The 12671-nt window shown below is 42.8% G+C and overlaps 1 protein-coding gene across 4 annotated transcripts in view; it reads left to right on the top strand.

Moving 5' to 3' along the window:
* Cdh6 (cadherin 6) overlaps window positions 1-12671 on the top strand; it is a 133786-nt gene extending 121115 nt beyond the window's left edge. For 3 of the 4 annotated variants that reach the window (XM_021208187.2, XM_029544046.1, XM_029544048.1), the window contains 5 exons: window positions 1197-1333; window positions 3559-3680; window positions 4712-4829; window positions 4970-5221; window positions 11413-12671. In XM_021208187.2, the coding sequence (XP_021063846.1) occupies window positions 1197-1333; window positions 3559-3680; window positions 4712-4829; window positions 4970-5221; window positions 11413-11903 (1120 nt within the window). In that variant the 3' untranslated portion in view covers window positions 11904-12671. Of the gene's footprint in view, window positions 1-1196; window positions 1334-3558; window positions 3681-4711; window positions 4830-4969; window positions 5332-11412 lie in introns of all 4 variants that reach the window. The other variant, XM_029544047.1, reaches the window with a different exon arrangement.

The raw sequence follows: 12671 nt of genomic DNA, 5'->3' as shown, positions 1-12671 counted from the left end.
CAATCCTTCCTCCCCCTCCTCCACAGGACTCCTGGAACTCCACCTAATGTTTGGCTGTGGGACTCTGAATCTGCTCCCATCAGTTTCTGGATGAAGCCTCTCTCGCTGGTCTCTCTAATGACAATTATATTAGGCTCCTGTCCCAGCATATTCTGCAAGCATGAAAAAGTGTGTGTCAGAGGTTTTGTGGCTGGGTTTGTGTCTCAATTCCTCCGCTTGAGGCCTCACCCAGTTACAGAAGATGACTGGTTCAGGCTCCGTGTACCCCATTACTAGGAGTCTTGGCTAGTGTCCCCCTCATAGAGTCCACAGAATATCCATTGCTCTAGGTTTCTAGCTTGCTCCCCAAATGCCCCCCCAAATTCCAATCATCCCCACTCCATATTCTCTCCCTCCATCCCTCCCTGCAACCTGATCACTCCTGTTCCCAACCCCACCTGCCCCCCAGACTAAAAACCTAATATATCCTGGGAAATGATGCCTGAAATGGTCCAGGATTGGACTTTGAACCCCAGAGCCTACATAAAGGACTGGTGGACAGAGCTGCCTGGTTAGAATTCCAGTAGTCTGAAGGCAAAAACTGAGAATCCCTACTGCTGGCTAGACACAGCAGTGGTCTCTGGGTTAAGTGAGAGGCCCTATCTCAGAATAAAGAGGAAAGCAACTGAGAAAAACTCAACATTAACCTCTGATGATGTGTGCGCACATTCACACAGAGATCTACACACACACACACACACACACACACACACCACACCACACACACACCTAAACAACAAACACACACACAGACATACACATCACACACATACACACACACACACCACACCACACACACACAGACCTAAACAACATACACACACACAGACATACACATCACACACACTCATACACCACGCGAAGCCATAAGAAATTAGTTACTATATAAACTTGATCTAAATTACATATTAAAATAAACTTGGTCTAATTGCACATTAAAAAGAAATTAGTAAAACCATACAACTTGCCTAGTAAGTGTACTATTCAAGCTGATTGTAAAGATATAATTTATCAAAATATTTTGCTTAACGTTACAGTTACAGATGCTTCAAAGCACTACAAATAGAAAGAATTAATAGGTGAGATATTCTTGGAGTGGTTTTACATTGTGAAAAGAGCAAGTCAAGAAAAGTCAAAATTCTACTCTGCGTTTTCAGGTATTCTGTGGATAGACACACAGATATGGACAGGATATTCAACATTGATTCTGGAAACGGTTCGATTTTTACATCAAAACTTCTCGACCGGGAAACCCTGCTGTGGCACAACATCACAGTGATAGCAACGGAGATCAGTAAGTCCAACCTTATCAGTGCTGTCCCCACTGATGGAATGAGTGTAGAGGTGACGGCTTGTTCAAGCATGGCCAAAGCTATTCACCTCACATCAATGGTCCTGCTCCTGTATGTTGAGCTAAAGAGTACTGGGGAGAGATCTGCAAGAATGTTTCTTCTCAATGTGTGTTGATTGACCTTAACTGGAGAAAAACTGGGAAGGTTCTGCAATTTGGAAATAAGAACACACCTCTCCAGGTTGGAGAGATGGCCCAACAGGAATGTGTGAATCCCCCAGGGCTACATAAAGCTGGGCAGATGTGGTGGCTGCCTGTATTGCAGCATTCAGGAGGCGGAGACAGGAGGTCTCCAGGGCATGTTGTCTATCTAGACTAGGAAAGCATTCAACAGTCAGTAAGGTGCGTAGTGATAAAGAAAGACACCCAACATAAATTTGGGATCTACATACACACACACACACACACACACACACACAAATATATTGAACCTGCATGGTGCCATCATGGTGGATGTATATACGTATGTATGGATGGATGGATGGATGGATAGATGGAATATATATATATATATATATCAAGTGAAATAGAATACATACATGGTAGCTATGATTTCCCAAAGAATATAAGCTAGACAGTCACAAAAACATCTGGAAAAAGTGAACTCTCAAATATTGTGTGAGGAAGCAAGGGACTGGGTAGAGCCACACATCTTCAAAATGTAGGTGTGGGCCAACACCTTTTAGATATTCTTTCTAACCTTCTATAGAATTTCTATTTCAAAATCTTTACAAATTAGGAGCTACAAATCATCACTTTCCTGCAGTCTATCAAGTCAAGCAATACAAAGCACGAAATAATCAATACAATTTTTAGAATGGATTTTATGGCACTCTGCATGAAATCCAATGCAAAGAAAAATAGTGCCCAAAAAAAGTACATTTCAAATGAAATTATTTTACTCAATGCAGGTTAATGTGAGCAGTGAGCACTGTTAGATAGAAGCACATGAAAAGAGGATAATCTTTAAAATAATATTTCAGTGTTTAAAATTGGCTTCCGAAGTATATAGCTCTTTTGATTTGGTTTTTAATTTCTGGAGTTCTAAAACACTTTTATCTCAGCTAGATATCTGCTGTGAAATATTCCATGTCAAATGGTTTATTATGGCTCCATTTTGCCAACATAACTCACGAGATGTGAAGTCTCTGAAGGGCACTGGGTGGAATAATGAAAGGCCAATGCGGACCAAAGGAGGCGCAAACATTGATAGTGATAAGGACTCCTCATTAGACATTTATGAGATAGGAATCTGGATTGCAGAGTTTGTGCCAAGGGACTGGCAGAGACACCAATAACAGTATACTCTTAAAGCTTTAAAATTACAAAATAATTTTCCACTACAAATGACCATTCTTCAAAACATGAAGTTTAGTTTTTTTACTAATCCTTTTATGTATATTTTAGGTTTATGCCTAAAATTTTCTATTTTTTAGTATTTAATGTTTCTCTTAATATATTTGAAAATATGGGTGATTGAGACATATCACAATTCATATCACAGCCACTTTAACTTTGGGAGGATAGTGAGAGAAAAACAGATGATAGAGATCTTAAAAATACTGTTGTCAGAACTTGTTAACCACCTTCAACAAATGAAAATCTGAGCACTTATATAAAATCAGCCTTTCTACTCACTGTTTTATTTCTTTGGGAATCTAGACGTTTCCACACGACTTACTCCTTCTCTTTGGTCACATCTGAACCTGGTGCCTCTGAACAGTGATCCCGGTTATCCCACACATATCCTGGGTTATCCCACACAACGTAACAGCTCCATCTCACTCTATCCCTTTTCGCTGCTTCATTTCACCCTCTGGGGCAGTGTGTGCTGTTTATCTCCACATTAGAATGACTACCTAAAACTCACTAGATTTATTTTGCTCCTTTTCGAGACCCAGGACCCAAAATAATTACCAGCCCATAGTAGGTGTCAGATGTTTCAGGAAGGTTTTATTAAATGAACGTTCAAATAGACATGGGTTAAGTGGATGAGAGAGAAAGCGAGAGTTCCTAACTCCTGCCCCTCGGACCGGAAGTCTGTCCTCCAGTGGACCAAGGGGATTAGTGCGAAGGATGAGAATGAAAGAGTAGGTGTCTGTTGTTGTCTAAGGAGAATCAGTGATCGACACAAAAGTGCCTGTTTCTTTCTTTTTGGTGTGCATCAGATAACCCAAAGCAAAGCAGCCGCGTGCCTCTATATATTAAAGTTCTCGATGTCAACGACAATGCCCCAGAATTTGCTGAGTTCTATGAAACTTTTGTCTGTGAAAAAGCAAAGGCGGATCAGGTGAGTTGCATTTTAAAAAGCACCTTCAGCTTGGAAGTCAGATTAATTTAGATCTAATAATTGAGACGATACACACACAGTGGAGGGCTCCTCTTGAATTATCTATGAAGTGGATGCCAAGGGTATTAATACCATAAATAATAACCAAGACAAGATGAATGTTTAACTTGCATAAGAGAACAAACAGTTTCTAAGAACTGGAAGTTCATCAGTCTCCAAGGCTGACGCAGATTCCAAATCAGTCTTAAGTTTTCATTAAAATAGATTAGTCATGGTGTTGCCGGAATAAAATCTTTATTGGTGAACAGATAGCTTAATTTGCATACGTACTTGAAAATAATAACTAGAACACATTATCCAATTGCCTATAATTCACAGTTTTACTTATTTACATTGCCCATCTGTAAAGTAATACAAATTCATGAACGTTTTACAGCTTCACCCATTTGCCACCCACCTGAGAGGTCTTTGCAGGCTGTGACTGAGGAATTACCTGCACTTTGTCAAAACAGAAGTGCACTACGGAAGGGCGGGGAAAGGGAGAGCTGAAGTTATGGCGGTTTTTTAAAATTCATTTTCTTTATTTTTTTCCCAAGTTGCTAACCTAGGAGCATAAAAAGATAGGACTTTAGCACGGGCTGCCCAGAGTACATCCATTTCGTTACCTGGCAACACTGTCGATAACCACCTTTGGGGTTCTGTATCACTCTCCAGCAGCGCTTCTCAGCCTGGGCAATCTTGCCCCATGGGGATTTCTGGCAAGGTCTGGGGATCATTCAGATTGTCACAACCTAGGAAGGGGCTCTGGTGTATAGGGAAGTGAGGTCCCGGTGAAGACCACACTGTTGGCAGAGCGGATCCCACAGCAAAGAAGGAGTCCTTTGCATGGAATGCACTGGTGGTTCTTTTAAGGGCTGTCATCTTCATTCAGTAACAAACTGTAGAACTAGCAATTTCCAAAAGAAAAAAAAACTGTGAGAAATACTTTTGGGTCCTGAACCTTTGTGACAACCTTATGGTTTCTACTGCAGCTGATTCAGACCCTGCACGCTGTTGACAAGGACGATCCTTACAGTGGACATCAATTCTCCTTCTCTTTGGCCCCAGAAGCAGCCAGTGGCTCAAACTTTACCATACAAGACAACAAAGGTAAGTAAGCTCCCGACCTTCCCTTTATTCAAGTCCCTACAGGACTGGATCTCCATCTCCATCCACATCTGTCTCCATCACAACCTCTTCAATGAATAGCGTAGTATCCACACACTCACCATTTTGCTTTCTGCTTCCAGACAACACTGCAGGGATCCTAACTCGGAAAAATGGCTATAACAGACACGAGATGAGCACCTATCTCCTGCCTGTGGTCATTTCGGACAACGACTACCCAGTCCAAAGCAGCACTGGGACAGTGACTGTCCGGGTCTGTGCATGTGACCACCATGGGAACATGCAGTCCTGCCACGCCGAGGCCCTCATCCACCCCACAGGGCTGAGCACAGGGGCTCTGGTGGCCATCCTTCTGTGCATCGTGATCCTACTAGGTAAACTGCTTCTCCCTGCATCCTATCTCCCCTTGGTGAGGGGCACACACTGTTACTGTGACACTCTAGATTTTTCCGCCTCCCCCAGTAAGACATACAGCCTGATCTAGGTGAGTAGAGTCATACGCTGAGAATCTGTTATTCAAACATGAACTCATTTTTTTTTTTTGCTTTAAAAAAAGAATGAATGGCTTTGAAGAATGAACAGATGTAATATGTGCCCGTGTCTTTGCTTGCCTAGGGTACCATTTCACCAAAATAATATGTTGTCCATCATACTGCAATGCATCTCAGGGGAATTAGCAAGCAATATCTGTGTATGCCTTGTTTGTTCTGTTTGTTGTCAATATTTAACTTGGCAAATACTGGTAGATTTTTGAAGAGCGCGAATCATCCAGCATGGAGCAGCTGACGAAAGCCCCTTCTATAAGGTAATATTTAAGGTCAACAGAAAACTGGAAAAGGACAGGGAAGACTTTTCCTTCTCACACAGGGGAAGAAAGAAAAGTACAGCATTTCTCTTTAATGAGACAAAGTTAATTTGAACCACACAATGGGATAACTACCCACTTAGCACTGCTTTCTGGTGACCACATATGGAATGTCTATCATTTTCAGATTGTTACTAAATAACTCCCATCATTAGGAAGCAAATCTGGATCCCAAAGCCGTGAGTGTATATAAAAGTGAAATCCAAGACCGGTTATGGCTCGGATATGAGTCTCTCCCCCAAGAAGAGCTGAGCTCATGTGTTAGAAATATCGTCCCTGGTTGGTGGTGCAACTCAGAGGGAACTGGGTCAGGAATTGTTAACATCATTAGATGATCAATGTGCCTACGTTTAGAGTTGGATGGGCTGTTAGGATGTGGGGCCCGGTTGAAGAAATTATGGCACCTGGCATAGCTTTGAAGGGCATATCTGGTCCCTGGACCCTTTGCTCATTCTTTTCCTTATCCATCGTGAGATGTGCTGCCTCTTCTGTCACATGTCGATGCCCCAATGACTCTTTGCCTCATCACAGTCTCAAAAGTGGTAGATCCAAGTGACCATGGACTGGTCCCTCGAATCCATACGGCAAGATCTGTCTTTCTCCCATTAAGTTGTTTCTCCCAGGAATTTTCTCAAAGAAGTAAAAGCCAAAAAACAAACAAACAAACAAACAAACAAAAACTGAGTTCAAAAAGGTTAACAAGCTTTTGACCATCATTCAAGTAAAAAAAAAAAAAAAATCAAATATCAGCTCATGTATCCCTTCCAAGACTGAGCGCAAGGGGCCGGAGAGATGGCTCTGCAGTGAAGAACACTGGCTGCTCTTCCAGAGGACCCAGGCTGGATTCCCAGTACTCACTTGGCAGATCCCACAACCATCTTTAATGGTAGTTACGGAGGATCCAATACCAGGCATGCATGTGGTACACAGACATGCATGAAGACAAGATACCAGTGGACATCAAAAAACACAATTAAATTTAAAAAAAAATAAAATCAAAACAAGGTTTGGTTTTACAATCTCACCTATATACAGCTTAAAATGAAAGATCCAAGCTTGACCTACACCTGGAACCACAGCACTGGAGATGTGGAAAACTAAAGATCAGAAATTGAGGGTCATCCTTAGCTACGTGGTAAGTTTGTGACAGCCTAAGATACGTGAGACCCTCTCTAAAAAGGCAAGCAAGAAAATGTCACCAGGAGGAGACCCCTTCCAATAACGATGTCTGGATAACAGTGGAGAAACATAGAAAGGGTACTGCGTTTCTACAAGAAAGACTTTGGCCATTCCCGATCAGTGCTGTCAACTACAACAAAAGCCTGGAAACTCGACTTCAGAACCACGATCCTCTTCTCAAGCAATAGTTGAGCCAAGCATTTTACAGTAGGAAGCTCTGTAGCACTGACCAAGTACAAAGGCCTAGCGGTGTCCCTAATTGTGTGTGTCTGTAAAACCTGGAGGACTTGATCATTGCTCTTGATCGAAAAGGAGTGTCCAGACGTCCTGGGGGGGCTGGTGGAAGACGGAACAGCCTTTACCTACTAAACCTTCTCCTTACTACCTCTAGTTCTCTGTCCTAATTTTACATGTTTAGTTGTTTTTTATGGTTAACGTACGAAGCAATGTATCTCTTCACACATCAAATGGACTCTCCATACACATGTGTCCTCATACTTGGTTCTCACCCTCTCCCTTCCCCACCGCCCTACCCCTCCCCAGATGGCCCCTTTCTACTTTCTTTCATATATTCAATTCACTCCCTACCCTCCTCCTGCCCCCTCATTAGACCCTTCCTACTTTTGTAACCTACACTCCTACACATAAACACACAGAGAGCTAGAAATACATGTGCATGAATATGTGCATACATATAATGTTAATCTAGATTTTTCATGTAGAAGAAAATACAGGATTTATCCTGAACTTGACTTATTTCAAGTAATGTAATGATCTCGCTCGGTCAGTTCTTCCTGAAAATGTCATGATTTTATTTTATTTTTTGTGGCTGCATAAAATCCCATTGTGTATATTTATCATGTTTTCTTTATCCATCTATTTAGACATCTGGGCTGGCTCCATTTCCTGGAAATTGTGGGTAGAGCAGCCATAATCCTAGATGTGCAAGCATCTCTGTGGCATGTTGACTTACAGACCTACAGGCATCAGTCCATCTTCTCTACCCTCTTGCTATTCAATAACTCATTTTTCTCCCCCTTTCACTTTTTTTTCCTGAAATAAACTCACTGTCTCTTCATTATTCTTAATTGGCTTCAGTACCTCCCACACCTTGTCTAGTGTTTTGGGAATTCTGTACATATTTTTTTTTTGAAAAGAAGAAAATGAGTTTTAGCTTAACTAGGCCCATGCCATAGACTTAGATGGCGCGCAAGGTACTTTACAATTTTTTGTTCCTTCTCCTTGGAACTACCTGGGGTGTGCGAATGCATCTACATCTTCAATATGAAAGCTGAGGCGTCAAGATACGAAGTCAGCCATGTGGTCAAGGTGGTAGTACTCAGTGCTGTACCCAGGCTTTTCATTCCAGGCAGGCATGGTCCACCCATCCCAATCCCTAGGTTCTCTGTGGGCGTCTGGAGTACAGTGCAGTTTCCAGTCTCAAAAAGACATCAGACTTAAACTGGGATCATTGGAGAGATTAGAGGCAAATCTGAGAGGTTGCCAGAGAAGGAAGGTTATCACACAGGCTCATGAGGAAATCTGATCCAAAGGCAGGCCTGGCCTAGGGGTGGGGCTCTGGGAGAGGGCACTTGCCCACCCCAAAAAAGTCCCTGGGTGATTCCCATAGCATCTAGTATTTTACTAAAAGAAAACAGTAAAAAGATTCAAACAGAAGTTAGTGTGTAAGGGAGGAGCTGGGGGTGGGGGTGGGGCTTGGAGTGGATTTGACCTAACACATTAGATACATGTAGAAATATTAAATGAAATATTTCAAACATCCCAACAACAATTACATCTAATCTATACAGCAATTTAGAGTTTTGCCAAGTTTTTCACATCTGACTCATTCTTCTTGACAGCCCCAGACATTGTGTTATTGCTTCCCTCTTACAGAGAAGAGAATGTGCTTTGAGAGGTCACACCATTTCTACAATGGGATTGGAACATGTAACTGACCACATCTTTTTCCCCTCCCTTCCCCCACTCCTGAAATCCTGCTGCCGTCCTCCTGCCCCAAGAGACCAGAGAAACAAGAGTCCAGTCCCCAATAAAGGCACCACACAGATGCATCCTAAATGCCTCTGTCCCCGCCCGGTCCCCATTTAGAAAAGTCGGTTTTCATGAATCTCCCATTATCAGTGTGTACACTCAGAAAACAGGAGACGCAGGAAGTCTTCGCTATAGACTTAAACTGTGGCTAATCATTGAACACCTGTGGCTTTTGACTATCCCCCTCTCTCACTTCTCACTGTGGCTACAAGTTCACAGAACTGAAATGTTTAAAATCTGACTACTTTAATCTGGAATATGAAAGAGTGACGAATGCTTGCTGTCTCGTCTTTAAGGACAGAAAGACTCCGTGTACATTACAGTTGAACTGTTTCAGGGCAGATGGATGAAGTCTGTCCTCTACTCCCTAATGTTATCCTAACCTATATATATCCCTGGCTTTTGCAAATCCATACCACATCACACTGGAAAGCAGCATAAAAGGGAGATTAAACCTAAGCCCTGAAGGTCTCCAACCCCTACCAAGGTGGAGCTGAAAGTTAACCAAAGTCACCAGGGTTCCTTTCCGTATCCTTTCCTTGACCCCTTCTGGTCCAGCCACAGAGACTCCTGCTTGTTCCCCAGACACTACAAGCACACACCTACCTAGGGGCTGTAGCTGTTTCCTCTTTGCTAGTGAACACCTTGGACAGCTCCTCCAGGTGTTCCTGGAATGGCAGGAACCTTCCCAGCCCATGGACCTAACAGAGAAGCCCTCCCCCTCTTTGCTCTCTTCTGCCTTTTCTTGTTCAAATCGCACTTAACAACCTCTAATCATTTCTGACTTGGTATACATGTTTATTTTCTGTCTCCATCCAACCGTCCCCAAACATCTGCCCATGCTCCGAAGCAGGGCTTTCCATCCACATGTTTTACTGGTAGTACCTAGAACTGCACCTGGCACAAAGCAGACACTAACTATTTATGGAGAGAATGAATGGATGCCCTGGGTGGGTGAGGCAGCGGAGGTGCTGGGACACTCTCTGACGAGAGCAGGGAGGATGGACAGCTACATGGCCACATACTTGAGAATGGGAAAATTGTCTTTCCTTACGAAAGAGAGTCATCCCAATAAGCTCCCAGCATGGCAGGTAAGAGTGCAACCTTAGTCTGGTGGACCTGGATTTGAATGCCTGCTGCATGTGACATCTCAAGATCTCAACTTCCTTGTGGGGAAACTGGGGTCTTACCTATGGTTAATTGTCATAGGTCTATTACAATGACTAACTGCCGCTGAATATGAAATGCCCTTGGTACAGCGATTGGTATGGAGAAATCTCTCTCCAGGCAGCCAACTAGTAATACTATTAGTGCCTGAAAGGATAACATATAGACAAGTAAGCATGTAAATCTATTCACTGGGATCAAGATGCACTTGCCTCCTAAACACTGTTGCAAGAATTCAGTTTTCATGGCATACAGAAACTGGACCGTGTAATGGGTGAGAGGCCCTGCCAGTGTGTCCTGGACAAACATGGACTGGAGATGCATTTTCTGTGTTGGATGGACACTTTCTCTTTAAGCTGTTGCTGCTTTTGTTTTCCACCCTTAGGTCCATTTGTAGGTAGATGTGTGTCTCTCTCTCTACAGGTAGCCAGCTGTGTTCTACCAACCAGTTGTGGACAGGGATCAGAAGCCATTTAAACATAATTCTTGCTTTGCCTCTAATCTAAGCTAGAAGAAAAAAAAATATATCCATAAAACAGACATTCCGGCCAATGAACTTGTGGGACATAAGTCTTTGAAAGTGAAGTCTCATATAAATATGCTTATTTAACTCAAACACAAATCATGTGGAAAGTGTATTAGTATCTGCCCTATTTAATTAGCTGAGCTTGAGGCCCACACTAGCTTTTGGAATCTGGGTCTCTGGGTTTTATCTGTACTAATTTTTTTTTTTTTTTTTTTTTTTTTTTGTATGTGGGAAGGTTTGCAAACGTTCACATCTCTGCTTGGGATTTTAAACTAATTTTACACTTTTCTCGGGGGTTGGGAGTGCAGGAAGGCATAGCGCAATAGTTATTTTAGATGTGGGGTTATGTGAAGCCTTCAACACATCCCAAAGGTGCCAGCCTTTCCTTTATCTGGTTTTGGAGCATTTTAGGCGCTTGGCATAATTTGCACTTTTATCACCGTACTTTCTCTGTGGCTCCAATTTTTTTATTATTATTTATTTTTTCCTACCTTGAAAGTAGTTTACATTTTCAAAGGGGAAAAAAAGAAGGAAGTCCTGACAAAAATGATAGCATTTTATCCTCCGGATAAAGTATAGCCTTCTTTAAAAGACTCCATTCCAAAGCTCCCAATCTGATTATGGATGGAGATAAAGGCATCCTTAACTCTGGGACAAGTTGAGCCTGCATTTTCAAGAGAACTTTTAAAGCTGCAGGTTGGAGCAGTGTTTCTTCCTGGCGTTAATTGGGTGGCAAATTAACTTTCCTTCCCTTCTGTTTTGCTTTCTGCTTCCAGTGACAGTGGTGCTGTTCGCAGCTCTGAGGCGGCAGCGAAAGAAAGAGCCTTTGATCATTTCCAAAGAGGACATCAGAGATAACATTGTCAGTTACAACGATGAAGGTGGCGGAGAGGAAGACACCCAGGCCTTTGATATCGGAACCCTGAGGAACCCTGAAGCCATGGAGGACAGCAAATCACGCAGGGATATTGTGCCCGAAGCTCTTTTTCTACCACGGCGGACTCCAACAGCTCGTGACAACACGGATGTCAGAGATTTCATTAACCAAAGGTTAAAGGAAAATGACACGGACCCAACAGCCCCTCCCTACGATTCCTTGGCCACCTATGCCTACGAAGGCACCGGCTCGGTGGCCGACTCCCTGAGCTCACTGGAATCCGTGACCACAGATGGAGACCAAGATTATGACTACTTGAGTGACTGGGGCCCTCGGTTCAAAAAGCTGGCAGATATGTACGGAGGGATGGACAGTGACAAAGACTCCTAATCTGTTGCCTTTTCATTTTCCAATATGACACTGGACTGTGTGACGTGGCTAGTCCTTCCTATTTATCCACTATTCCGTGAGGGGTTCTCCCGTTGTAGCTGGCCCAAAAGTCAATGGCTGCAGTCCGTGTGGATCCAATGGTAGAGACTTTTTTCTAGTACACTTTTATGAGCTTCCAAGAGGCAAATTTTTATTTTTTAGTTCATGCAGTTAACTGTTAGCCCAGCAGGCACACGGCGGGAGGAGAGGCAGGAACGGCCCCTGTCCCCTTAGAGCAGGTTGGCCACATCCCTTACTGCTGGCCTAGACTCTTACTTCCTTCCATTCATGGCCTCCAGTCAGCTGAATGTTCCTACTGTACATTTCACATGCTAATGGAAGAAGAGATCGTTTTCATGATAAAAATATAGTTTTAGTATTTAAAAAAGGGGGTAACAATTGGGAACTTGTTCCCGGTCTATCAGCTCTCAAGGAGATAATTAGCTTTGGAGGGGTTTGTAAGGATGTGTGTGTGTCAAGGAATTTAAAGTGGTATCTGGGGCATCCTGTCTGTCCTGGGAGAGGTGTTCCTGGTACCAACAACTACCCATAATGTCAAATCCTTCCATGTTTTAAGATGATTTAGGAGCAAATCAAATGGTATCATTCAAAGACAGTAATGAAAGGCAAAGCTGTGTTCCCTGACACGATTTGGTTGCATGTGATAAACATAGAAGGTTCACCATCACAACAAATCAAGGGAAAAAGAGAAATAGCTTTACAAAAAAA

The sequence above is a fragment of the Mus pahari genome, chromosome 11 (assembly GCF_900095145.1).
Source record: "Mus pahari chromosome 11, PAHARI_EIJ_v1.1, whole genome shotgun sequence".
Lineage (NCBI taxonomy): Eukaryota > Metazoa > Chordata > Mammalia > Rodentia > Muridae > Mus > Mus pahari.
The sequence above is the reverse complement of the archived record's forward strand: the minus strand, read 5'-3'. Positions and strand labels throughout refer to the sequence as shown.